This window comes from Dipodomys ordii, unplaced genomic scaffold (genome assembly GCF_000151885.1).
Source record: "Dipodomys ordii isolate 6190 unplaced genomic scaffold, Dord_2.0 Scaffold11, whole genome shotgun sequence".
Taxonomy (NCBI): Eukaryota; Metazoa; Chordata; class Mammalia; order Rodentia; family Heteromyidae; genus Dipodomys; species Dipodomys ordii.
In genome coordinates, this window is record NW_012267227.1 from 7,738,869 (window position 1) to 7,765,582 (window position 26,714).

General features: G+C 45.3%; 1 protein-coding gene across 2 annotated transcripts in view; it reads right to left on the reverse strand.

Annotated features, from left to right (window-relative positions):
• The window catches only part of Myzap (myocardial zonula adherens protein), a 73,983-nt gene extending 54,008 nt beyond the window's left edge, over positions 1-19,975 (reverse strand). For both annotated transcript variants that reach the window (XM_013010111.1, XM_013010112.1), the window contains exons 1-2: positions 19,784-19,975; positions 10,291-10,377 (exon numbers count right to left, since the gene is read on the reverse strand). In XM_013010111.1, coding sequence (XP_012865565.1) covers positions 10,291-10,377; positions 19,784-19,858 — 162 coding nt within the window. In that variant the 5' untranslated portion in view covers positions 19,859-19,975. The remainder of the gene's footprint in view (positions 1-10,290; positions 10,378-19,783) is intronic.
• Between the last annotated feature and the right edge of the window lie 6,739 nt (positions 19,976-26,714).

Genomic DNA, 26,714 nt, shown 5'->3' on the forward strand with positions numbered 1-26,714 from the left:
AGTAACTAGTAGAAATGTCCCTTAGTAGAAATGTCCCTTAGTACATTTCAAGTTCATAGTCAATCTGGTGGATAACAGTTACTGTCTCCACTTCATAGCCGAGAAAACTTAAGTTCACAAAGGTGAAATAACTTGCTATGGCCACACATGTAGATTCAAGCCCATTCTGTCTGACATTACGTGAATCTGCACATTCTGTAGGGTTTCTCTGATGTGGCAGGACAGAGTAGGAGCCTTCACAATAAGGAGGGGACAGAGGCAAGAAAAAACAAAGACCAAGGATTGAAACCCCTCCCAGCTTTGCCTGTATGTGAACACCACAAGACAGAGAACCCCAAAGTCCACTTGGGCCACTCTGCTCTCCTAACTTTTCAACCATCTCTGCATAGATTCCCTCACAGAATAGTTTCTGACATACAAAATGGTAATTTGCATTTTTACATCATTCATTTTAACAGAATAAGATGTACTTTTTGATCCCACTCAAAATTGGTAAAATGGAGGGGGTGGGGAGGGCATGGCAGGGAAGCCTAGAAAGATGTATGACAAGTTATTCAAATCCATGATCTCTGATAAGGCCGCAGTGAAGTTGGGGCAGGGATGCTGGACAGCAGGATGGCTTTTGATTCGATTTAGTTTTTCTTGATACTCTATTGCATTACTCCTTCAAAAAAAAGAAAACACCTCTAATTTACAAAGAGAACATTTTGAAAAGGAAGACAATATAGCCCTGGCTTCCTCCACATGTCTTAAGTACCCCCTTGGGAAGAGATGGGACCCAAGGCCCAGGTGCTCTGGTTTTCTTGTAACTCCCATAGACACACCGCTGCTCCTGAAATGTGTCAGTAAGTCTAGTTGACTGGGCTTATTAAGTGGTTCTCGGTACAGTGACAAGCTGGCATTAAGAGATCCCTCGCTTATTGAACATGTAATTAGGAAGCTCTAAACATATTCCCCACAGATCAGGAAACAAAAGCATGTTCTTTCAGTCATGAGCTCCACCCAGTTCCTGCAAAACAAGTTGATGGCCTCACCGGCTTTGCTGAGATGAATGTCCACAAAGCCAGGGCACCCACAGGTGGACTGGCCACCAGAATAACTCAGGTGGCCAGACACAAAAGATGCCACCTCCAGCCAAGGTGGGGACCTGGGAACCACCATAAACAGAGGAAAACACAAATGACTTCAGGACAAAGGGTCTCTGGGACACTGCCCGAGAGGTCCTGGGCCTAAGAATGAAAACCAGGAAGAAGTTTCTAAGACATGTTAAATGAAATGTACTAGATTTGCATTCTCACTTTTTTGTTTTAAGAATGGATGTGTCTTTGTGTAACACATCAGAAACATGCAGTCAAACCTTTGGTGACAAATCCCTTGAGCAAATGGGATGTCATTGTTCCTTTAGTGTTCTTTTGTATTCTTTGATTTTTTTTAGCAAAAAAAAATTCAGGTGTTACTGTTAAAGCGATCGGTTTTATTTTATTATTTTTTTAAAGCAAGGAATCTGTAATCCCATCTATTTGGAAGGTAGAGGAGGAAGAATCTTGGTACTAGGCCTGGCAGAAACTTGAAACTCTTTTAGAAAACTAACTGATCGCCAGTGGCTCCTACCTACTCAAGTCTGAGGACTATGGTTTGAAGTCTGGGCAGAAAAAATGATGAGACTTTTATCTCCAGTTAACCATCAAAAAGCTAGAAGTGGAGCTATGGCTCAAATGGTTGGAGTACCAGCCTTGAGTGAAAAAGCTAAGGGACACTGCCCTAAATCCAAATCCCAGTACACACACACACACACACAGAGAGAGAGAGAGAGAGAGAGAAAACACTAAAGAAAAAAGGGTTGGGGGCATGACTCACATGGTAAATCACCTGCCTAGTAAGAGCAAGCCTTGAATTCAAACACAATGCTGCCTAAAGAAGGAAATAGATGAAAAGTTACTAAAATATCAGTCTAAATAAAAGACCCCCTGGAAGGAACAGGGTCACAAGACTCTGCTCAGATATACCCCCATAGCTTGGCTATGACCCAGGGAGAATAAGAAAAAAAGCGGGGGGGGAAATATTTGCTGTCCAGTGATTTTTATCACACAATATTTTCTTTAATCCTCACAATAACCCTTCTGTGGAAATATTATTATTAGATCTTTCAGGGTGGCAGATTTCAAGTCTTTTTCTGTTTTTCCAAGTCTAACTCTTCCTTCGATTGCATTGCCTCCAAACTCGCTAAGAATCGTCACAGTAACTGGAACTCCCATTTCCACATAGCATCTCAGAGACTCAAGAGATAGAGAGCCTGCCCTGCCCCCAAATCCAGTCTTCAGATCTCTGGGCCGTTTGGAAGAGTCAGACCCACCCAGGATAGGGGCTCTTCTCTACTTACCCCACCCCGCTTCCACTGACTCACTTAAGCTGCACACTTTCCCTTCTGTTCTGTAACCAAAAGCCTCCCTTTTTGACTCTATTATTAAGCTATTTATACAGGCCTTTCCTCTTTATCTCACATGGCTAGGCTGAGATGTCCTTGCTTCCAGAATATCCTCCCTCTCCAACTCTTCAGACCTGTTAAGACTACTCCTGTCCACCCACCACATGACCAACCACAGCCATAACCAAGGAGTCATAAGTATCCAGACTGACTGTCAGTTCCAAGACTCGATTAGGCCATGTTGAGCTTCCTACTGTAGTTCTAGCATTCTAGCAGTTGTGGACCTGTAATGACCTTCTCAATAAAGATTTGCTGACTGAATAGGAGGTTAAACACTGGAGAAGACTCTGGGTATCATCTAGAGTATGTAAATATTGCCCAGTTGGAGGATACACCTTTAATCCTAATAGATGGAGAGACAAGAGACTGCTGTTTGCCTCCATTTAAAAAAGATGATGCCCAGCAAAGTTCTAAAGGAGAAGAAAATGCTATGACTTTTCCAAAATATCAGGATGCTATGGTCAAAAACTGCAGTGAACACAGGGGAAAACAAAAAAGAGCTAATATTTGTGACTGAATTTTTCTTTTGTAACCTTTAAAATATCTCTATAATATTACTTTTTAGGCAAGACAAAAGTGTCATAATAAATAGTAAGAAACAGTTGTAATCTTTTGGAGAAGCATACTGAAATATTCATAGCATATTTATTTATTTATGCAGGGGGAAGGATGTAGATGGAGAGGGCAGGGGCAACGCTGTCACCAAAGAAGGAAGAGGAAACAATCGGCTTGAAGGGGTGGGCATTCCATAACCCCTGCATGTACATGAAGTGCCACAAGAGTCAACAGCAAGCGTAATCAGTAACATACAGACTCCAGATTCCAGTGCTTCCTGTGGGTACCACTTACTGCCATGCTCATACTTGAAGCTGTTTCCTTAGACTTGGAAAGAAGCTCCAGAAACATAACTCCATCTATATGGCTGAAGTAATGCATTCATGGGCCACTAGAGAATTTGGGTTACTGAGGCCAGTGACAGGTGACCGTATTTTCCACCTCCTGAATCAGAATACAGTGTCCTACAGAACAACAGGCTCCAAAAAGATACAGACTATCTCCTGATGTTCTGCTCAGTATCAATAGATTCTCAATGAATACTTTTTTTCTTTTGGCAGTGTTTTAACTCAGGACCTTGCACTTGCTGGGTAAAAGTTCTATTTCTAGAGCCTCATCCCAACCTTTTTTTTTTTCTTTAATTATTTTTCTGGGTAGGATCTTGCATTGTTGCCCAGTGCCAGCCTCCCTCTCATATGGCTAGAATTATAATCCTGTGCTACCACACACACCCAGGTTATTCGTCAAGATAGGATCTCCCTAATTTCTTGCCCAGTCTTGGCCTTGAACCTAGCTAGATCCTCCTGGGCCTCCACTTCCGGAGTGGCTAGGATTACAGGCATGCACCACCCCACCCTACCTAATAGCTACATTTTGAAGGAAGGGAACAAAGTATCTGGAGCTGGGACTATGCCAGAGAATCTGGAGTCTTTGGCCATCTTAGCCACAGAGGATCAACATGCTCATTGAAGAGAACCTGTTCCTCAATGAGCTCTTAGCAAATAAGTTAACAGCAGAAATGCAACTTCATGAATTAAAACTGGTAGGAAGGGGCTCCCAGAGAGTACCACAGGAGCTGGACATACATCCTGGCTGCTCCTGGCTGCTTGCAGGGCATAGGAGGATCACAACATGGATCAAATGGCTTAGGAAGCAGAAGCTAATCTACTTCCAGGACTTCTGGCTTTGGACCTCTTCTTGCTCCAGCCAGGGGGCAGCAGCTGCCCAAGGGCTACTGAGTAGAGGGAGGCCACTGGGCCTCCTTTCCATCTGGCAGGTGGAGGCCTGCACTGCAGGAATGTAAACCTGCCTGTCTGACCTGCCTATCTGTCTTCATGAATTACTCACCCCAGGTTATCTCTCACACTTGACATTATTTTTCCCTTCCTGTGTGACAAAAATGAACCTTCCAGCTGAGCCTGAGGCTTTCCTCATCCTAGAAGAGAAATAGGGAAGGGAAAGCCAGTCCTGGATCCTCAGTGACATGGAAACTGTGGGCTTTTCAAAGAATTTGTTGTTTCCACTTCCTAAAGAAATCCATGCAAGCTCAGACTCAAATTGATGGCCTTGAACTGTTAAGGAGAAAGAAAAGAAAACTGTAGCTAAGCAAAAGTTCCAAGGAGAGTGACAGTTTTAATGACTATACTCTGATGGGAGATCACTTTATTAATTTACAGCCTCTATGCAGACAATAAGCTTACTGGAGCATCATAACCCCAGGGTAAAGGGAAAGTGTCCAGGAGGAAAAAGAAAGAGGAACTTGTTTTCTGAAAAAATCAATCAAGGTAGCCTTGATTGATAAACTGTAACTATCCTAAAGAGACTTTGCCTGATAGGAAACAGCATGTTCCCAGGGCCGCAACGCTGAGTTACAAATTACAAACCCACTGCTCCTGTGGGGCCCTGTGCAAAGTTATTCACTTCAGAGAGTTTCAATAAAATGGGGGGTGACCTTGCCAATTTCAGGAGCAGCCTAAGGGATACATGGAGGAACAGACAGCAAGTACCTAATGTGTACTAAACACATTGCACAGTGTACTGATAGTTTCTAGCATTCATGCTGTGTTTATATATAGCTCAATGGCAGAACAGTTTTGCCCAGTTCTGTAAGAAGGAAAGGAGGGAGGGAGAAAGAGGGGAAGAAAGGAAGGAAGGAAGGAAGGATTTTTCATATCTTAGTTCCCATTACACCTTGCATCTCTGTCCGGATGCTTGTGACCATCTTTCCACCCCCTTTCTTGTGTCTTTTTGCTGTTCTTGTTACAGTCAAATACGCATGAGGAAATAAACTCATGAGGAAAGAAACATAGTTTCAGAACTGGACTGACAATAGAAAGGGACTTGTGAACAATATTCTCAGTATTTTCTCAGAGTCTGCAGGAGTGTGGGATTTGAGAGTGATGGGGGAGGGCTGCTGAATACAGCCAATATAGCCCTTATCTGAGCCACTGCACTGGCAGGTTATATCAGTCTTAAAGAAGAGTTCCACAACTGGAAAACTGGAAAACATTAAAATTTCTGTTAGTTTAAAAAGGAAACTGAGGCACCCTCCCGCCTTCCCCCAAGAGGAGCCTTGACTGGCCTGAGCACTCTAGTGACTGGTGTGATGACCAGGACCGGAAGTCTAGGCCTCCTCCCATCCTCCAAGGTTGGCATCCTGGACAGGCCCACAGACTCCCTGCACACTGTCACAGAGGGCAGGCCAACCCCAGCCTCAGCTCTGAATCACAGCCACACAACCTCTCACCTGGCAACAACCCGCCTGTTGTATAAATAGTCACGCCAAGGATGAGAACTGGCAGGCTTATTCATCCAGGCTTCACAAGGAAAAGGCCTATAAAACCTGATGGCGAGGACTTCCTCCTTTCAGACACTGCCTGGCTGTGAAAGTTCCCCACTCTATAGCCACACTCACAGCTGTTTCTCGCCGCTTGGGTTCCCAAAGATCTCGAAACAAACAACAGGTCACTGAAGGACATTTACAGTGCCAGCTGTTCATACCTATTTAAAAATATTGTGTAGCTGAGCACTAGTGGCTCATGCCTGTAATCCTTAGCTACTCAGGAGGCTGAGATCTGAGGATTGGGTTGGAAGCCAGTCTGGGCAAGAATGTCCATGAAACTCTTATCTCCCATTAAGCTCCATATATATGTATGTGTATATATATATGTATATATATATATGTATATGTATATATATGTGTGTGTCTATATATATGTGTGTGTGTGTGTGTATATATATATATATATATATATATATATGTATGTATGTATGTATGTATTCTGCTAGTCTGATGCAGGTGGCTCACACCTAGAAGCCTAAATATTCGGAAGGCTGAGACCTGGAGAACTGTGGTTCAAAGCCAGCCCAAGCAGAAGAAGCCTGGCTTTTTTTTTTTTTTTTTGTCAGTCATGGGGCTTGAACTCTGGGCCTGGGTGCTGTCCCTCAGCTCTTTAGCTCAAGGCAAGAGCTCTACCACTTGAGCCACAGCGCCACTTGCGGCTTTTTTTTCTTTTTGCTTATGTGGTGCTGAGGAATCGAACCCAGGGCCTTATGCATGCAAGGCAAGTGCTCTACCACTGAGCCACCTTCCCAGCCCCGAAGCCTGGCTTCTTGGGCAGGGCTGGAGGCATGGCTGCAGTCAAACAAGCAAAAGGTGTTATGGTCAAACTCCGTGTGTGTGTGTGTGTGTGTGGCATGGCTGCAGTCAAACAAGCAAAAGGTGTTATGGTCAAACTCCGTGTGTGTGTGTGTGTGTGTGTGTGTGTGTGTGTGTGTGTGTTTGTGTGTGTGTGTATCAGCTTAAATCAGACTCCCTAAATTTCAACTTTGCAGTGAGAGATCTGTATTCAATACAATATACCTGTGGTGGCTGTGTTGGCTCAACCTCTTAGTACTATGTGCATGTGTGTGTGTATATATGTATATGTGAGTGTGAGTGCACGAAAGAGTATTTGGATTTGAATAAGAATATGAATAGACATTGATAAAGTTCCACGAACATGATAAGTAGTTCATTTCAAAATTGCCTACTACCAATTTTAGTTTTAATGCTTAACACTTTTAGAAACCTATTCCCTACTTATCAAGAATAAGAAAAGACAGAAGAATGTTAGAATATCTTCTACATATGTATCCCTGTGATCCTGTTGGAATTGTCTCCAAACACACCTTCCTGCACCTGGGCATATGTCCAGGTGTTCTGAGGGATTCTCTCCAATGACTTGAGTACAAAGACAGAAGAACGGCCCTGCTGGCTGGGTGATCTATGCATTGTCAGCCATCCCAGGGCATCCCAGTTGCTCCATATACACTGAGCAGCTTCTGTGACGGCCCAACCTGCCCTCAACCAGCTGTAGCTCTTACAGGAACCAGAAATCCTGAGAAGTTTCGCTTCCTTGGGTGTCAGTAAGGTCTCCTAACAAATCCTAACTGCCCCATTCCCCTGGCATTGTACACCATCATGGATCTTCCTTCAAAGGCCCCAAAGTCATCTGACCAGGAAGGGTCATCCAGAGTGTTTGGCACTTTACAATTTTGTGGGTCACAGGGAGGGGCACACCTATTGGAACCACATCAGAAGACTTGACCCCTCCATGAAACCGTGGCTAGTGTGTTGACTCTAGCTCCCCATGACTCAAACTCGGGAATCTGGCCAGGACGTGATGATGAAATCACACAGAACCAGCCTCATAGTTACCATGAGATACTTCAAGAGCTGCTACCACCCAAGGACTTCAGTCTTAAGAGAAACAGCCAGCCCCACCCTCCTCCTCTCTACCCCACTTCTTCTGCCGTGAGTCACCAGTGTGCTACAGACAATGTGCCACCTAGACTTCACACCTGATGCCCCACACAGGAGGCATCATGGAGCATATGCTACCTGTGTGGCTTTTGCCCCAAGCTTTGGAGTTCTCAAAAACACCTGCCGTAGATGTCTTTGGGAAGAGAGATTGACAGGCCACCGGCCTCCAGCAGGGCCATTGTAGCCTAGTTTATACATGAGGGTGCAGTTATAACCTGTTGGTTCAAAAGAAATAAGGAAGAGGAGGAGAAAGAAGCAGAAGCAAAGGAGGAACGGGGTAAGAAGGAAGAAGAGGAGGAGATTCTATTTGCTTTAACCAGATTGAAAAGGACCTCTCCAAGACAAGCAAAATGGTATACAGCCTGGTTAACAGCTCCACTTGACCAAGGTAAACACCCCAAGCTTTTTTCCTTAGGTGTACTTTATTCTACAATGGTGGCCAACCCTCCAGGTTTTCTAACCCCATTCCAGCACTCAGAAACCCTTTACCAACATCCCCCTAGGCATGCAGTGTGGGCCTAATTCCCAGAGTCCAAATTCCCTGTCCCTCTGCCATACACCCGGGCAAAGCCACCAAGGCCATGGTCCGGCCACACACTCTAGCCGGGGCTTCCTTTCCCTGAAGTTCATGTGCCAGCTCGTGTGCCATCGCTACATGGAGAAAAATGTTAGTGAAGCACAAGAGAGCAGAGGGCGGACAGCCAGTAACAGAGGGCCCTACTCAATCTTGGTCATCACAAGAGGCCAACGGCCATAGCTAGTCATTCTCACATTCTGTGATTGTGAGCTTTACTCCCAAATATTGACTCTGGTGACTGAGCGAAGCCATAGAGAGGCTGAACAAATTATTCAACTGTATAACCAGAGTATCATTACTAAATATGTGAACATCAGCAGGTACTCAAAATATCAACATACAGTTCATATTTTAAAATTGTATAATCTCAGCATGTCTGTTCTAATTATCTCATTTCAATATTCCATTTTATGTGAAGTCTATGTCCAAAATGCTTAGAACCAGAAGTGTTTCAGATGTGGGATTTGAAATATTTACCTAGGGTTTACCTGTTCAACATCCCTCATCCTTAAATCAGAAATGCTCCAGAATCCAAAGTGCTTTGAGCATCATGCCAGTGCTCAAAAAGTCTTTGAATTTAGATTTTCAAATGGCGACTGTTCTACCTGTACTGTGATTATTCTTTGAGACCTCAAGTTTTCCTGAGCCCTTTCAGACCAGCAGCCCCAGGCCTCATCTATGATCTGCATTGGCCTTTGAGTGTTACCTGGCTACCCAGTTCCAGGTAACTCTGGCTCACCTTGTCCTTTCTCTGTGACTACCTTGAAGCCACCATTTTTATAGTTCACCACGCTGCATTATTGGTTGACTCCAAAGCCGGGACTTGTATTTTGTCTTATATTTACCTAAAACATATGCAAATACAAAGTACTTCCTAATTCCTGTCACTCCTATCCTATTATCTTACTTGGTCTCCATCAGTAGTTACCACCTAAACACTACGAATTGTACAGAATTATTTCATTTTTGTTCTCATTCCAATAGGAGATAAGTTCTGTAGATGACAGGTGAGTTTTTTCACTCTTTATTCACTAGTATACTCCTAATGCCTAGAATAAACATGCCTGGAATTCAGCAGATGCCCCAATATTGCTTGTGATTGGAGATAATCAGGACCACCCATTCATTCTCTAAGCCTGCATTCCAACAATCAGTTAGGACTGTCTCTGTGTTCTCGGAGCCCATTTTCCATGACTGGATCAGAACACTAGAACTGTCCCATCATGATGGTTCATTTATGTGTGTCTCACTTGAAAAAATTTGATTTCTTATAAGCAAAGACAAGATTGAGTCTATCTTCCTGGGCCTAGCACTTAGATCACAAATGTTTGCTGAATTTCCCCCACATCCAGCTAAGAAAATGCCCTTCTGGTACTTAGAAGGAGTTGGCACCCAAACATTTGCTGAACAACTCCTGCATCCAACTCAGAAAGTGCCTTTGCCACATACTGCAGTGGCCTGCTGGACCTTTCTTCTCCCTGGCCTGGGCTGCCAGCCAGTTACTCCCAGATACCCAGAGGGTCCAGCCCCAAGCTGCTCATAAAGGGCCCTTTGACTCAACCACCTGGACTGTTGCAGGAAAAGAAAAGAAAAACAAAAACCCACCTCCCTTGACCCAGCACCTATCATTGGCAACAGCGCCACCATGTTCCCCTAGAAATAAGAGCAGGAGCATGAACCTGACAGAGCCAGCTGGGGAAAACACTTGGGGTCCTGGGCAAGGAGGTAGATCAGTCAGTTAAGGCCTTTCATTAGCAGAGCAGCCATCATGCAGCTCCAAGAGCAGCCAGGGGATGGGACTGCAAGGAGAGTGAGCTAAAAAAGTGCAAGACCAGACTCATCAAGAGCTTGGATCCAGATGTGGCTCACCTGCTCTTTTCTCTCAATCTTCTTTTCAGTTTTCCCAGAAACCGGACTCTCAGGAGGCACCGTCAGCCGTAGTCTGCAGACATTTGCCTGGGAGAAGTGGAAAGAAGAGAGCTGTTAGGACCAGCATTTGGAGCAGGAAGAAGCAGGTGAGGCTGAGCTTCTCACAGTCCGTTTGTCCCACATGGCAGAAGGGGTCATTATACCATTCCCACAGGAGTCTTTGCCTGACCGGGAATAGGCACCTGCCAGCTGGCTGCTCAAAACAGAAATTACTGAATAGCTTCAGATATTTCAAACATCTTTTTTTTTTCTCATAGTACTGGGGTTTAGACTCAGCCTCACCTTTGCTAGGCTGGTCCTCCGCCATTTGAGCCACACTTCCAACTCTGCTTTTTGCTAGCTATTTTTTGAGATAGGTTTCAGGAACTTTTCTGCTTGGCCTGCCTCCAACCAGGATCCTTCTCTTAGCTTCCTAAATAGCTAGGGTTATAGATATGAGCCACTGGCATCCAACAGTTTTAAAACATTTTTGATGACTCTGATTTCATCACAGTATAGTTCAATCTCATTTCGCAGGTATAGGTCAAAATGCAGCCACAGGGATAGAAGCCAAAAGGTATACAATGACTATCTCTAAATCATAAATTGCAGGTAATGGGAAAGGAGAGTGCATTGTACTTAATTATATATTTAAATTTCTATAATAGATATAACATAATCACAACTTTGAAGTCTCTTTACCCATGTTCATATTCATTATTCTCAATATCCAAATAATCTGGCATCAGATGGATGAAGAAACAACTTGTGTGTATACCTATATATGTATATATGTGTGTGTACATATGCATGTATATATATATATATATATACACACACAATGGAATATATATGTATATATGTGCACATATATATGTATATACACACAATGGAGTATTATTCAGCCTTAAAGCAGAAGTTGATTCAGACACGAGTTACAGCATGTATATACCTTGAAGACAGTATGCTCGGTAGATTAAGCCAGTCACAAAGGACAAATAATACACAATTCTACTTCTCTGAGGAGCCATTAATTCATAGAACCAGAGCATACAGTAATGGCTGTCAGTAGTTAAGGAGATGGGGAAAGGGAATCCTGTCTACTCAGTGTGGCATGTCAGTTTGAGAAGATGAAAAGAATTCTGAGGGTGGATAGGTGTACTGGTTGCTAGAGGATAATCCTAGGGTAGTAATCCCCACACCCCTAATTTCCAGGGAAGGGACCTTAGGAGTCAGTCACTCAAAAGTGAGATGGTCCCTCCCTCTGGTTGAGCCCATCCTTCACCTGCCCTCCTAGAACACTAAGATTCCTCAACACGCTTTCTGTGGTGTGCAAGTGCATCTTACACATCGAACTCTACACGGAGCCATGTGTACCTTGGGGATACACCAAGCCTAAAAGAAAACACAATGCATAAAATAAAGTGAACTTGTAAATTAAAACTTTTGGAGCTGCAATCCTAGCTACTCAGGAGACTGAATGCTGCAGATCATGGTTCAAAGCCAGACAAGGCAGAAAAGTCTGGGAGACTCTTATCTCCAGTAAGCCAGCAAAATTAAGCCAGAAGCGGAAGTACAGCTCAAGTGGCAGACTGCCAGCTGCGAGCCAAAAACTCAAGCAAGAGCATGAGGCTCTAAATCAAACCTCTGTGCTTGGCATAAAAATAAATAAGTGAAATGTTTGTATTCAAAGCTATTTAGCAGTTTTGCACAGGTGCCCGAGGCCACACCCCCAGACCCCATCTTCACCATTTTCTCTGCTTAGTAGAGGTACTCAGATGGACACTTTGAAGGGCACTGCTATTAAGTTGCTTAAGAAAACATAACCAACTGTTGACACTATTTGTATTTGAAAATTGAGAATTCTCTGATGCTTGTGACTGTTTTTGAGTCATTTTTAATAAAAAGAAACGAGTATAATAGGCCATAATAAAGATTAACAGTTTGTCAGAGAGAGGTGAAAAGAGAGAAAAAAAACAAAGAAGGAAGGAAGGAAATAAAGAAGGAAGGAAGAAAGGAAAGAAGGAAGGAAGGAAGGAAGCGAGGGAGGGAGGGAGAGTGGGAGGGAAAAAGAGAAAGAAAAAAACTCTCCTAAATCTACAGGACAGCTTTGGGAGTAGCAAAGAGAACATGCTAGACTCTAGAAAGTGTTCTGAAATCCTAACAGAAACACTAAGGAAAGTGACCCCTGAACCCCTTCTCTAGCTCACAGGACATAGTCCATCTCCATATACACTTGCGTCTTGGGAAATTCCCTGAGTTAGATCAAGGCAGCATGACTTATCTCAGCATTTTATGATGCTATTCACCCTGACCTCCTGAAACTCACATATACAACTCCCAACACTTCTTCTCCAGGTAGGGAAGTACCTGAGAGGCAGGCAGGGCACTTTATAACTGGGGGTTCCCTCAAGCAGCTGACTCAGTTCTGAACTATGTGGAGACCTCCATCTTATTTACCCTGAACACTGATGGACCATCATCCCTGTAATCAACAGTCCAGTGCAATGGATCCGTTCAGGGAGCTGGACATAGTATGTTTCATTACTAAACATGCACTACTTACACAAATACCTCTTAAAGGCTAGGAGGGTACCATGATGGCAAGGAAACTGCCATGTTTCTAGAAGCTCATCATCTAGAAACACCTGGTTCTGACATCTGGGTGTGAAAACTTTTAGAAAACGACTTTAACCCCCAGTGCTTCCATTTACCTTAGTGGTTAAAATACCGTACCCTAAGGATTGTTGGGAGGGTTCAGTTAGTTAATACAGGTAAAGGCTCACGCCAGCCTCTGGCGCATGAGACCGATTCTGTGAGTGTTTCTTATTGTCATGGAAATAAAGGAAGGGGAACCCTAGTCTTAATTAGAGGTGAGAGTCTATGGGAAGGGAGGCTCCTGGGAGTGATACTTGAGCTGGGAATAGAACAGGCCTCTTTGTTCTTTCAGGTCAGTGAGCTCTGAAGACTCCATCATCAGCATGACACCTCTCTCCGGCCAGGCGTTCCAGGCTGGCTAAAGGCACCACTGTTGGCGCGTTCAGAGAATGGAAAGTAGCCCACGACCTGAGCTACCTGAGCTGATGGAGGAGAGGGAAATGGACAAACAGGTAGGAGCCAATGCTCTCACAATCTACAAGTACCTAATGGAAAAGCACAGACCCTGGTCAGAAATTAAGAAGAAACCATCCAAACCTTTGGATGAAGAGCCTAACATTCAAGTGGTGAGTTCACGTCAGTAATTCAACTGATAGTCAATGATGTCTCCTACAGTCTCTGCATTGTAGCGAGAATGATAAGGAAACCACAGGGAGAGATAAAGCCCTGGCTGTGGTGAGCACTGTATCAACACAGAATGGCTGCTTTCTCAATGAATGTTGGTCAGGGTTTATTTTTATTTTGTTTCGGTGGGGGAAGGGGAGTTGGTGGAACTAAAACAAAGGAGACTTATTCCTGAAAAGCCCTGGAGATTCATCTATTCTTTTCTTTAATCCAACCCTCCTGGGAGAGACGGCAAGGGAGAGGCAGCTAATACCCCTTCACAAGAAGAGGTACAACCAAGCCCTTGTTTACAATTCAGGGAACCTGGAGAGCCCATGACCCCGCTGGGGGCCTGTGGTCGGAGCAGAAGATACACCTACCATCATACCCTCACCTTGTGGCACCTGGGATCGGGAATTCATGTTAAGTAAGAAGGGGTGGAGGAGGTGACCCAGCTCCCTGGAGTTCTCTAAAGAAATTAGCTGAATGCATTTACATTTCTCTCTGGCCTAGTTTACTCAGACTGTGAGTCCTTGCCCTGCACACACTAGCAGCCGAAGGCCCGGTCCCGGTGGGTGTGGCTACCCATTCTCCCCAATCAGCACCAGGAGCCAGTAGGCAGGAATGAAACATGCCTGATTTAGATTAGGCCTCTCCGGTCAGCTGTGACCCTGAACTTGTAGCTTGATTATCTACATCAGGGTGGGGCAAACTATTTCTGTAAAGGGCCAGATAGGAACGCTGCAGATTTTGCCAGCCACTGTTTAAAAAAGAGAAAAAGAAAATCTTAGCCCAAAGGCACACAAAGCAGCCCAGACCAGATTTGGCACAGTAGCACTTGCTGGCCTCCTTGTCTCCCTTCTACCCTTCTTAGACCTTTTCCAGGTGGTCTAGTGTACCAGGGCCCCTCTTTCCCATGTCAGGGCTGCCTCTCCTCCCTCTTCTCTCTGGCTCACTCTGTATCAGGCATGCCTTGTGCCAGAAGTTCCAAGATCCACAGAGAAAATGCCAGTGAGTGACTGCACACAAAGATCCCAGGGTGTCTGAGGACTGTTAGGGACTCATCAGCCCTGCCCTCATTCCCACCCTGTCCTGTATCCTACAGAGACCACGGGACTTTCAAAAACATTGTCCCCAGAGTGTCTATTTCCCAAGAGACCCATAAGAGAAAGGAGCAATGGTTGGAGAAGAATTTTTATCCTAGGCTGCACTCAGAATCACCTGCAAAGTTTCCTAGAAACATGCTATTAACTGTTTTCAGTGGTCTTCATTCAGTTGATTTGGAGGAAGGCCACAGCTATCTGAAGCTCCCTGGTGGCTGTATATGGAACCAGCTTGAGAAACCCTGACTGAACCAAAGGAATGAAACTCCAACTGTGAAACAGGATGAAGCAACCTGAATATTTGGAGGCCTTCCCAGAACTGTCCAAGTCCTCACCTGGGCCAGCATTCCCATCCACTGTCACCTGTTCCCTGCCCAGGTGGGCCAGAGGCACTTGGCTGGATCTATGCCAAGGCTTCTCTTCCTAGTTCAAATTTGCCAACTGGTTAGTGAGTGTGGCTTCATTAGGCCCCCAGGGACATGCTTCTTTTCAAGCACTTATCCTGCCAGGTATTTGGAGGGAAAGCCCCCTCCCCCAAACCACTTCCTCAAGTCCTTAATCACTTCAATGAGGCATATAGGTCACCAGAAGGAGGACTCCAGGGGAGATAACCCTCATCAGAGGAGAAGCATGAAGAGAGGTGAAGGACAGAATCAAAAGCTTGGGGACATGGCAAGTCATTTGGAGTATCTTGCAAGCGTACGCTTTGGGGATGCAGAGGAGAGGGGTCAGAACTTACACTGAGGGATCTGAACTTTTCCCCACTAGTACCAAAGAGGCTCCTGAAGCAGAAGAGACAGATGATTGGATTTCACACTTTAGAAAGATCCTTCTCTTCTACCATAAAGAATGAACAAGAGTCAGCAGTATGATAAGCCATGGTAGTGTACACTTGCAATCCCAACTATTCAGGAGGCAGAGATAGGGAGATTGTGCCAGGGCAAAAGTGCAATACCCTATCTGAAAAAAAAATGAACCACAAACAAGGACTGGGGGGATGGAGAGGCTCAGGTGATATAGCCCTTGCCTAGGGAAGCAGAAAACCAAAAGTTCAATTGCCACTACCAAAACAAAACCCAAAAGAAAGAATCAGCAGTATGATTGGCAACGAGTCAAGAAATATCACTCATCTGAATAGGGAAAGAGGCAGACACCAATATGTAACTTTTTTGAATGCTGGAAAAGTACAGGGCCTGTGTTAACACCATAATGCAGGTCACTGATGAAAGTTATCACAAGCTAAAGCATTCAAGGTGTTCTCTAGTCATCTGGGACCCAGAACTCTTTGAGCTCAATTAGACAACAACCACTTAGGGTTACTGACTTGAAAGCACTTCCCAACTGACCAGAAGCTCGGTGGAGAAAGTTCAAAAGGGATCTCCTATGCAGGCCTTCTCCCTACAGACAGGGACCCTGGGCCCAAATCCCATTCCATCTCCAGACCCTGTTTGCTTAAGAGCCCCAAGCTTGTCCATACTGCCCTGAACACAGCAAGATGGAAGGAAAAAACAAAAACCACAGAAGTTAGGATTTTCTTTTTTTAATCTATACCTGTCACTTTTAGTAGCATTTTGGAGGGGGGGAGAGTTCAAGCTCTCAGTACACTAGTTCCAAAACCTCCCAATTTGGCCTACAAGAGAGGGGCTGGCTCACGCAGATTCCCCCATAAGAAGTCAGCCAGTTTTTCTGGTAATAAAGGACCTCCCTCCCTTCCCCTAGTAAATGCTTCAGCCAGCTTCTTTCCTCAGATGCTGAGAGACGCATCCTGTGCCCCTCCCTCAGAGCCTGTCTTATTTTCACAGATGTTTCTGTCTCCTGGGAAAAGGAAGTGGGGTAAATAACCTGCCTGACCCATTCACAGACCAGCTATGGGCAATTCCTTATTTGAGCCCATTTAGACCAAAATGGGACATTAGTGAGTTGTGCACTAACCAAGGTGTAAAAAATGCCTGGCAAGGTCCATGCCAGTTTCAAACAGAGGAAATCCCTATCAATGCAAAATCCAGTCACCTGTCTCCCTTGCTACAAGAGCCTCCTGGGTACCACACACACAATCCTTTGCCCTGGTCTTGTTTGGGTCTGCGTGTGGGTTTTATGTGCCACTGAAACCAGCAACACCAGCCAACAGTCTCTTACAATCAACAAAGCACAACACTGGAGAAAATCCATCACAGGCCTACACATAATCCTAGACCAACAGCTTAACCAAAAGCAGCCCCAACCACACAAACTGGCCAGAAAACTGATTCTTCACTTCAAAGGTCCACGAATGTTTGGTTACAAAATTCTCTTCAAAATCATGAAGTAATGGCAGTCTTAAAAAAAAAAAAAAAGTCCCCCTAACTCACCAAGGTCATCATTCTGCCTGTGTTTATTTTCCAATTTATCTTCCTGCTGTTGCCATAGATAAAAACTATTTTTAGCACACCACTGGTTTGTAGACAGATTTTTTTTTTTATTTCACAACTCCTAGTGGTTGGCATTTATCAACACCTCTCGGAGTTTTGTTTATCGGCCATCAGGAATTTCTCTCCTGCCTGTTTTGTTTTGTGCTTTGCTCTTGAGAGATGATTTCAGATAAGGCGGAAGTATAACTGCATCCATTGAGTGAGTGGTAACTGGGGACATCCTGGTCAGCCATACTGCCCTTTGCAGTTGATTCATAGAAGTCCCTGTTCAGTGTCACCTGTCACCACCAGTCCTGGTTGGCTTAACTGTCTGTTCCAACAGAGCCTGGCTCTCCCCCACAGCCTCTAATACACCATCTGGATGGAATGGAAGGTTTCCTTTGATGGTTAGTGTGTTGCTGTTCAAGACCTTCATCCAACCCCCACCAGGGAGAAATGAGAGAATGATACATCATATTGGAAGCTTTCCAACTTTGAGAACATTTTTTCAAGATCATCTGTTGGCTCTTACAAGTTTATTTTCAAGATAGCCTATTCTTGTTTTTCTAAACTTTTTTTTTAAAAATAAGTGCTTTGTCCCAAAGCAAGTCCAATATGTTGTGTCATATTGTATCTGTCATCATTCCTACTTAGATAAATGATAGTTTTCTCCGGCCAGTATCATTCATGTTAGTTGCCCTGCAAATGTCTACTGATGGTACAAGATGAAGTACACATTACCTACAGTGGGAGGCCTTCAGATACCTCAGACAGAACCTTCCCTTTAGCTTCATAGGACTTTCACTCTGATAGGGACGGATTTGTGTTAGGCTAGTTTGTGATTTCTACCTTGATGGGTGCAGTGGGTTCCAGTGCCCAGCCCTGAACTGTGTGGAAGGTCTATAAATGTTCACTGAGTCAGCTGATCAGTCAGTGGAGTTTTGTTTATTGACCATCAGGAATTGGTCCCCTGCCTTTTTTGTTTTGTGCTTTACTCTTGAGAGATGATTTCAGATAAGGCGGAAATATAACTACAGCTTTCCATCCCCCAATACGCGTGCATGCACGCGTGCGCGTGCGCGCACACACACACATACACACACTACCTACAACATTTGAAAATCACAAGCAGAGCTGGAAACTATAAAGATAGGGAAAACTCTAGAATTTCCAGCTATCTTCTTTTCAAAACAAGTACTAAAATGCCCAGGACAGCCTTGTATAGCCGGGGAAGACCTGAGTCCTCCAGCCCACCCAAAGTGTTTATATAGTCTTATCCAACAGGCAATCCATTCTTCACAGTCTCATGGGTCAAGTACGTGTACTTAAGACTTCCTCAAACACAAATATTCAAGGGGAAAAAATCCCCAAAACATGTTGTTGAGTTTCCTGGTCACATTTGTATCCACTCACAATATCACACTAACTACCCTAACGGACCCCACCTCTGGGGGAAAACTGTTTCCCAGCTCAAGACTATCTTTTCAGCAACTTTATTTTTTTTCAATCAAAATTTTGTTTCAGTCAACAAAGATCTTCCCCAGTGTATGTGTGTTAGGGGAGCAGGGAAGATATGGTCAAATGCCCATCTTGGATAAGGCTAAGTCTGAGGTTGGAAAGCTACTTGGACTGAATGTAGATCTTTATAAAGTTAATGATTGGACAACCAGAGCCTGTCAACTTTTAAGTGGCTGGTGTTACACAACACACACACACACACAGAACCCATCACTTGGCCCACATCCAAAAATAACATACACCTTTTGTCCTAGTAAAGATAGCCCATAAGACAACCACCCTCCTTTGGTTGAGGTCTGTGACAGTGAGTATATCTACAAGACTGGCAAACACACCCAACAGTACCCGGACACATCCCACAGTACCAAAGGAGCTTCTGATTTGGACCTAACCACCTGTTTGGCTAAACCTTGGGGAAATGTGATCACAGATGTCTCAGTCACGTCAGAGGCGTGCCAAATGATAACTATTGAATCTCCTGATAAAGGAAGACCTAAAAAGCCAGCCACTTCCATGTGCTCTGGGCCCCTGATCTTGGAGGGCATACCTAACAATTTTCACCAAACATCTAAAGAAGTTGGAAAAGAGGCAACAGAAAAATGGAAGAGAGAAACTTTAGGGGGAACCCCTGGAAGTGGATACCCAGGGCTTTGAAGAACACCCCTGTTGCCATGATGCTGGTATTTAAATCAGAAAGAAGACAGTGGCTTGCATAAAGTGTAAGTCCCCCAGAACTGGGCTCCTGGGTGGCCAGCTGCCAACCTCTGGTTTGCAAACAGGTGCCCAGCTTGACAAACCCCACTCCAGTATGATCTACCACCAGTGGACACCGAGACGCCTTCACTTCCTCTAATCAATGAAGGAGTAAAGTCTGGGTTTTCCATACCCTCATTACTTGTGGGTCTCAGGGTGGAGACTGCAGGAATGCCCCCCTTAATCAGTGTCACCAATAAGCCGAGCTGGGCAGAGGACCCGCAAAGGGAAGGAAGACTCAGGGAATTCCAGAAAGTCCCCTAAGCCTTCTCTTCCTGCCAAAAGCTCTGGCTAGGACAGGATGGGAAAGTTGAGCCCAGGATTGGGGGTGGGGGACCAGAGTCTGGCTCCCTTAGGTCCTCACCCCCAGATCCCTGCAGAGGTGGGGAGGGGGGAGCAGCCAGGATGGAAAGAGAGAGCCCAGAGACTTACCCTCCTGCTGGGCGCCCCGGGCGGTCTGGTATTACCACCCGAGAGCAGGGTAACCGTGGACGTGGAGCGCAGCATCTCACAGCGGCTGCTGTCGATCGTGGGCTGGGCACCTGCGCTCCTCCCGGGCAGAAAAAGCGAGCCGGGCGCGTCGTGCGCGGGGGTGGCGGGGGCCACTTGCGGATCCAGCTTCGGCTCTTGTTGGAGCTCGGGGCTGGGGCTGGGGGGGCGTGGCCGGGGCCTGGAGGCGGGGGTTGTGGGGCGTGGCCGGGGCTGGGGGCGGGGTTGTGGGGCGTGGCCTGGGCCTGGGGGTGGGCTTGTGGGGCGGGGCCTGGGGGCGGGGCCGGGCTGGGGGCGGGGTTGTGGGGCGGGGCCTGAATGCTGGTCCGACTTGTCCTGCTGCATTTTCCAGCCCGGGGCACAGACCTGGCCAAAGTTGAGTGCCATCCTCTCCCTTGGCACTGGACCCTCCCAGGTCAGTCCCCGCGAGGAAGCAGCCCTGGACACCAAGCTCACTGTTCCCCCCCACACACACTCCCCTCTCTTTCTCTCCCTCTCATACAGAGTTTAGAGTTGAGGTCCACCTACCTCAGTCCAGTTGCTGACCATGCCGCCCTCCCCTACCCCTCACCCCACCTCAGGTTGTGGCCTGCAGATTTCTGCCACGCACCGGCGTCACTGGGACCCTCACCCCATGTCGTTCATTCATCATGTCCTAAGTGCCTGTCACATGTCCTTTGTAGCAAACGACGCCGACTCCTGGCCCGGTGGGGTCTGCAGAAAGCGGACAGGTGCCAAGGTAGAAAAGGAGACACTGCGTACAGTTGGAGTCCACCTGCTAGGGAAAGGCTCCTAGAGGAAGCGACTAAGTCAAAACCAGACTTAAGAGTGTCCATCACAACTGCCGCTTATTCAGTGATCACTGCCCGCCCAGCTGACAGCATTCTGTCAGTCTGTACTCTCCACCACTGCTCAGAGGTAGGCACCACGATCATCCTGGGGATTTTACAGACTGGCTCTCGAAGGGACTGAGTGACCTCAGGGCTGCTGAATGACAAAGCTAACAAGTGAATCCCCTCTCTCTTGCCTCCCCATCTGGCCTTAGGGCCTGGCTTGTGTTCACTGCCGCCCCCTAACTGGGGAGGGAGCAATTCCAGCTGAAAACCAGAGGTGTGTTGCAAAGATGGGCAGAAGACAAGGACAAGGTACTGGGGAGTTTTTAGGAAGTGTAAGTAGCACAAATCAAGGGAGAAATGGTGGAGACACAGCGAAAAGGAGCTGGGACCAAGTTGCAAAGAACCCAGGATGCTTAGTTTGGCCTTTATCCTCAGGACCATGTGTTTATCAGCAAAGGAACAAAAAGTTATCTCCACCTAGGTGAACTCTACCACCCTACCAGGCTCCCAAGACTCCCAGCCCTGAGTACTCAAGAGTCCTGAATGTAGCTCTTAAGAAGGGTACCCTGTCTTCTGCTAGGGTCATCTACATGTGTGTCTGTCCCATGATCCTCTCTGAACAGCCAGGGTGGCACCAACAGGGAAGATGCTTATGGAATGTTACTGAACAGAATTCCAAATGACCCTGTGAAACTCGTTCCTTTTGCAGGTGAGGAAGCTGTGGGCAGTGGATAATTTTCCCGAAGTCACACAGCTTGTTCTTTGCTGTCTCCGTCTGATTTCATTACCATCCTTACCACAGATGTGCCTGTGTTCTAAAGCATTTTATATTTGTTGTCTCACCTCCTTCCCACCATGACACCATCAGTGAAATATTGTTATACTCCCACTGTAAAGATGGGAAATCTAAGGCCAGACACATTCATTCAATTGTTAAATAATTGGGACTAGACATGTAGTCTTCCAACTCCAAGCCTATTACTTTTGTCTATTCACCTTTCTCTCTCTATAAATCTGCCTCTTTCAAAAACACATTCATGCAAAGTTGCTTTCCATATTTTTTTTCGCTGTGTGTGTGTGCATGTGTGTGCTTGAACTCAGGAACTTATGCCCTCATTTGGCTTTTTCATTGATAGTTTTTGCTCTACCACTTGAGCCATACCTCCAGCTTTTTGCTGGAGTCTCTTAGATTTGTCTACCTGGCCTGGCTTCAAACTGCAGTCCTCAAGTCTCAGTGAGTAGCCACCAGTCTACAAAATAGCATTTTGGAAGACTGAATGCTGAGTCTCCCCTTTCATAAGCAGTGGTCAAAAGATGGCTATTAGAAGCCACCAAGAGTCAGAGACATCTTCATGGTCACCTCAGTAGAAAGAAACTAATGATTAATGTTGTTTTGTTATTTTTGCCCTGGGGAATAAGGAAATGGACTGTTTTTCAGACAGAGTCAAAATTACCTGGCATCAGCAATGTGGAGTATTTTTTATATCATGACGATCACTCAAGATGAAGTCAACTTTGAAAAACAATGGTGGACCCTGGATCTATTCTTCCTCCACCCATCCAAGTCTTTTTCATGTAGTTAATATAATAGTTTTCACTGTAGTCCATTACAAAAGCAGCAGAATGCTCACCAGCTTGTGAGCTCTGAGTTAGAAGTAGATCTTGTTTACATCTCAGTCTGTCCAGTATCCAGGTGCATCATTGTCTTGTGTAAGCATTGAATGGATGAACAAATGATATTCAAGGCAACTGTAACATACTCATAGTCCAGCAACTCAGAAACTAGGTTCCTTACTTGGCAAAGGATTGCCAGCTTTCTTTTTTTTTTTCTTTTTTTGAATGTTTATTGTTATTGTAAAGGTGATAAATAGAGGGGGTACAGTTACATAAGTGAGATAAAGAGTGCATTTCTTTTTGAATAATGTCATCCTTTCCCTTCCTTTCTCCCAGTTTTTCTCTCCCATCCCCACCCACAAGTTGTATACTTCATTTTCAACACAGTGTCTAGTGAGTATCATTGCTGTATTTGTTCACCTTTTGCCCCTCCTGACCCTCCCAGAGACAGATAAATGAACAAACAAGACAAAAAGATAACAAAAACAGCAACAAAAGAAAAAAAACCTCTTGTTTCTATTTCCTGGAGTTCATTTCAATAAATATTGTTTTATGTGATCAGATGCACATCGCTGTTGCACCTTTGTGCTCCTCTCCTAAGAATATCCTCCTTTGGTCTTTTCCTTATAGACTTATAGGCACATTTAGTTATCACAAAATAGGGAAACCATGCAACCTATATTTCTTTGGGTCTGGCTTACTTCACTTCATATAATTTTCCCAAGGCTTTTCATTTCCTTACAGATGGTACAATACCAGTCTTTCTGATGGAAGTGTAGAATTCCATTGTGTATGTATGCCACATTGTCTTGACCTGTTTGTCCACTGAGCAGCATCTGAGTTGCTTTCATATCTTGGCTATGGTACACAATGCTGCAATGAACATGATTGTGCTGGTGGCTTTGGTGTATCACCCGCTTCTGAGGTGGTCAGGCTTTTCACCTGAAGCAACCAAAGCCCCAGGATTGATCCAGGTGGTGCAGTTCCCAGCATTAGCTGTCACCCAGGGTGGTGGGATATGGCAGGGCAGCTGCCAGTCGCCTCTCTATCTGACCAGTACTGTGCCGAAGGCACAATGAGTTACAAAAGAAAGCAGAGTGGGGAACCCTAGAAAGTGGGAGAGGAGGGGAAAGGAACAAAGTGAAGAGACAAGTAGTTCTGAAAAAAAAATATCAGTGAAAAGGTAGGTTTAGAATAGAGTTGGAAAAATAAAAAAAAATAAAGTTATAGTCTTGTGCTTAGTTCTAGGAGACCCGAAGAAAAGAAGTTTCTTCCCAAAAGGAGAATCAAAACGCTGAGAACTCAGACCATTAAGTCTCCAAGTCCTTCAAGGGGAGGCTCTGATATGGAAGGTCCTCCTGTTTCTATTCAATATGGCTGGTCCACTTCAGGCCTTCCCTGAGCATTGTGGGTATGGACACCACCAGACAATGGTCTAGGTTGAAGGGCACAAGAGTTATGTCAAACTCTCTTAGCTGCCACTCTGCTGTCCTCAGGAATAGCCACGTATGCCTAAGAGCTATCCTAAGCATCTCTGTAGAAACACGGGTAGGCAGAAAATTCCAGATACCTGCCCTTCTATTTCTTTACTGAATTGTACCTCTTTCTCTCAGTCTGAGCCCTACTTGTTCATGTCCTGTAGGCCTCTGCTTACTGAGTCGTCTTTGTTGTCCATACTCCGTTGGCATCGTTAGCTGAAGTGCTTATGAGTTGAGCCATTCCTCCAGAAAAGTCCTGAGCAACCAAAATTGTTGGTAGAAACCATTTGAGTCCCAAATGGCTAAGTCTGATCTATGCGAAGCCTCTTGATGCTTTGTGGCCTCTTATATCTCTAAAGGTTTTTTCTCCTCTTCTATTCCACTGTGGAAAAAAAAAAATCCCAAAGTCCTGGTCTAGCCTCCCGTTCTGAATGTCACAGAGACCAGCTGTTCACGATGGGAAAAAGACACATCTCCAGCCTCGGGGCAAGCGTGTTTGGATTACAAAGTCCCATTGGATAAAATAGAACAAGAAACACCCCCATATTAACAGGCCTCTGAGAGGCAGAGAACAGGGTGTTAGTGATAAGGAAGGCAGACTGAGAGGAACCCAGTCCTCTAGCCAAGTCGCCTAGATCCATGTTATTTATAAGCCTGTCTAGACATAGAGATTGGCCTTGGGGGATACAAGCAGACTGAAATAATTCTGCTGCCCCAACAGCAAATTCAATGAACAAATGAACAACTGGCAGAGTAATAAGCCAAGTCATCAAACAAGAATGTCCTGAGTACCTACTGTGTGCTGGGGATAGAGACACAGGTTAAGACAGCCCCTGTTTTTCTAGGATTCCATGATCAAATTGGACACTAGGGAAATTTTTTTTAAAAAAATAATGGTACTTTCCATGGGGATTAAATGTGTTGATATGTTGGAAGCTTTCTGAACATATAAATAACAAAGAAGGTACTATTATGTTTCCCTATTTTGCATAGGAGGAAACTGAGTCACGAGGAGGTGAAGTGACTTGTCTGTGGCACCAGTACTAGGATTTGGTGTTGCTAAGCTTAGACTCTAGGCAAGATGGCTGGAGAGTCAGAGTGCATGATAATGTGCCTCCTCTTCTGAGATAAGGGCCAAATCTGAAGCATGTTTGTGTCCACTGAGATAGCAGAGTAGAAGCTACTGCTGCTGTGGCGGTGTCTGTTCAGGACAGGAAAGGCTTCCCTGGGAAGGTAGCCTGGGAGCTGGCCCTGAGGCGCGAGGAGGAAAAAGTAAAGTGTTTCAATCTGAGGCCTGGAGGAAACAGCAGGGCCAGAGGGGCTTGGAAATGCAGAATAGCCAAATCAACTTGAACTTGAGGGCAGAGGGAATAATGACCAGAGACAGAACAGGATATGGGAAGATGACAAAGGACCTCGATCCATTGGAGACTAGACCCGTAGGTGATGTGCTAAAAGTGGAAGTTTGCATTCAGAAAGATGGCAGCAGCACATAGCCTGTGGGTGGGTGGGTGGAGAGGCTCTAGGGTATGCCCTGTGGCATACACTGAGATAGGACCAATGTGATATAAGGACATTTAGCTGCCTGCAATCCTAGCTACTCAGGAGGCTGAGATCTGAGGATCGCAGTTTGAAGCTAGCGCAGGCAGGAAAACCCATGAGACTCTTACCTCAAATTAAACAGCAAAAAGCTGGAACTAGAGCCATCATCCAAAGTGGTAGAGCACCACCCTTGAAAGGAAAAGCTAAGGGACAGCACCCAGGCCCTGAGTTCAAGCCCCAGTTTACACACACACACACACACACACACACACACACACACACACACTAGTTTAGCAGTAGGAAGGAAAGAAGGGAATGGATTCAAGAGGCCAAAAATCAACACAACTTATTGACCAGCAGAACCTTAGAGGATTTTTACCTATTTTAGGTCATTCCAGGGAAGACTGACCAATACCACCATAAAGGTCATTTATTGGAAATAAATCAAGAAAATGAAATGCATGGGGGCTGGGAAGGTGGCTCAGTGGTAGAGTACTTGCCTTGCATGTCTGAGGCCCTGGGTTCGATTCCTCAGCACCACATAAGCAAAAAGAAAAAAAAGCCAGAAGTGGCGCTGTGGCTCAAGTGGTAGAGCGCTAGCCTTGAGCTGAAGAGCTGAGGGACAGCACCCAGGCCCAGAGTTCAGGCCCCACGACCGGACCCCCCCACACACACAAAAAAAGAAAAGAAAAGAAAATGAAATACAGGCTGGGCAATTATCTTCTCAACTCTGAACCCTTCTAGGCATTAAACACAAAGGAGTCTGTGTAACTTTTCTAAGTCGTTTACTGCAGTGAGCTAGTGGTAGAAAATGCTTAGGTGGCTGGCACGGAAGCCATACGTATTTATGGTTTTGGAAAGACACCTTGGTGACTGTATTAATGAAGGGGCAGGCTCCACCCAGTGTCAAAACAATAATAATAACAGAAGGAAAGGAGTCAGACATTGAGAAATGCCGAAGGAATTTGGGGCTTTCTGCGGAGTGTGGCACAAAGAGCAACCCCACGCACTTCCTTGGACAATTTAGCAACTTTGTCCTGAAAGCTACTGAAGAATCGCTGACAAGCTAGAAAAATCCTACTGGCATGAATTAAAATGTGAGTCACACCTGCACTTTAATCTATATGAAAAAGGAAACAGCTCATCTATAAAGGGGAATTTAAAAATAGAAAGCCCCGGGATGTTTATGTATGCATACTCATGTAGAGCATGTACTGTATCTATGTACGTATGGCCTCATCTCGGGCTCGCTTTTCCCTCAGTAGCATACTCCGAGCTAAATGTTGCCTGTCAGTAAGCTTCTGCTCCCAGGAAAGACCAGAAAGGGGGTGGCAGAGCAGGAAAGGGAAGAAAGGGTACAAGCTTAGGGGGAAGTTCCAGATTTGGCTTCACTGCATGGACAGC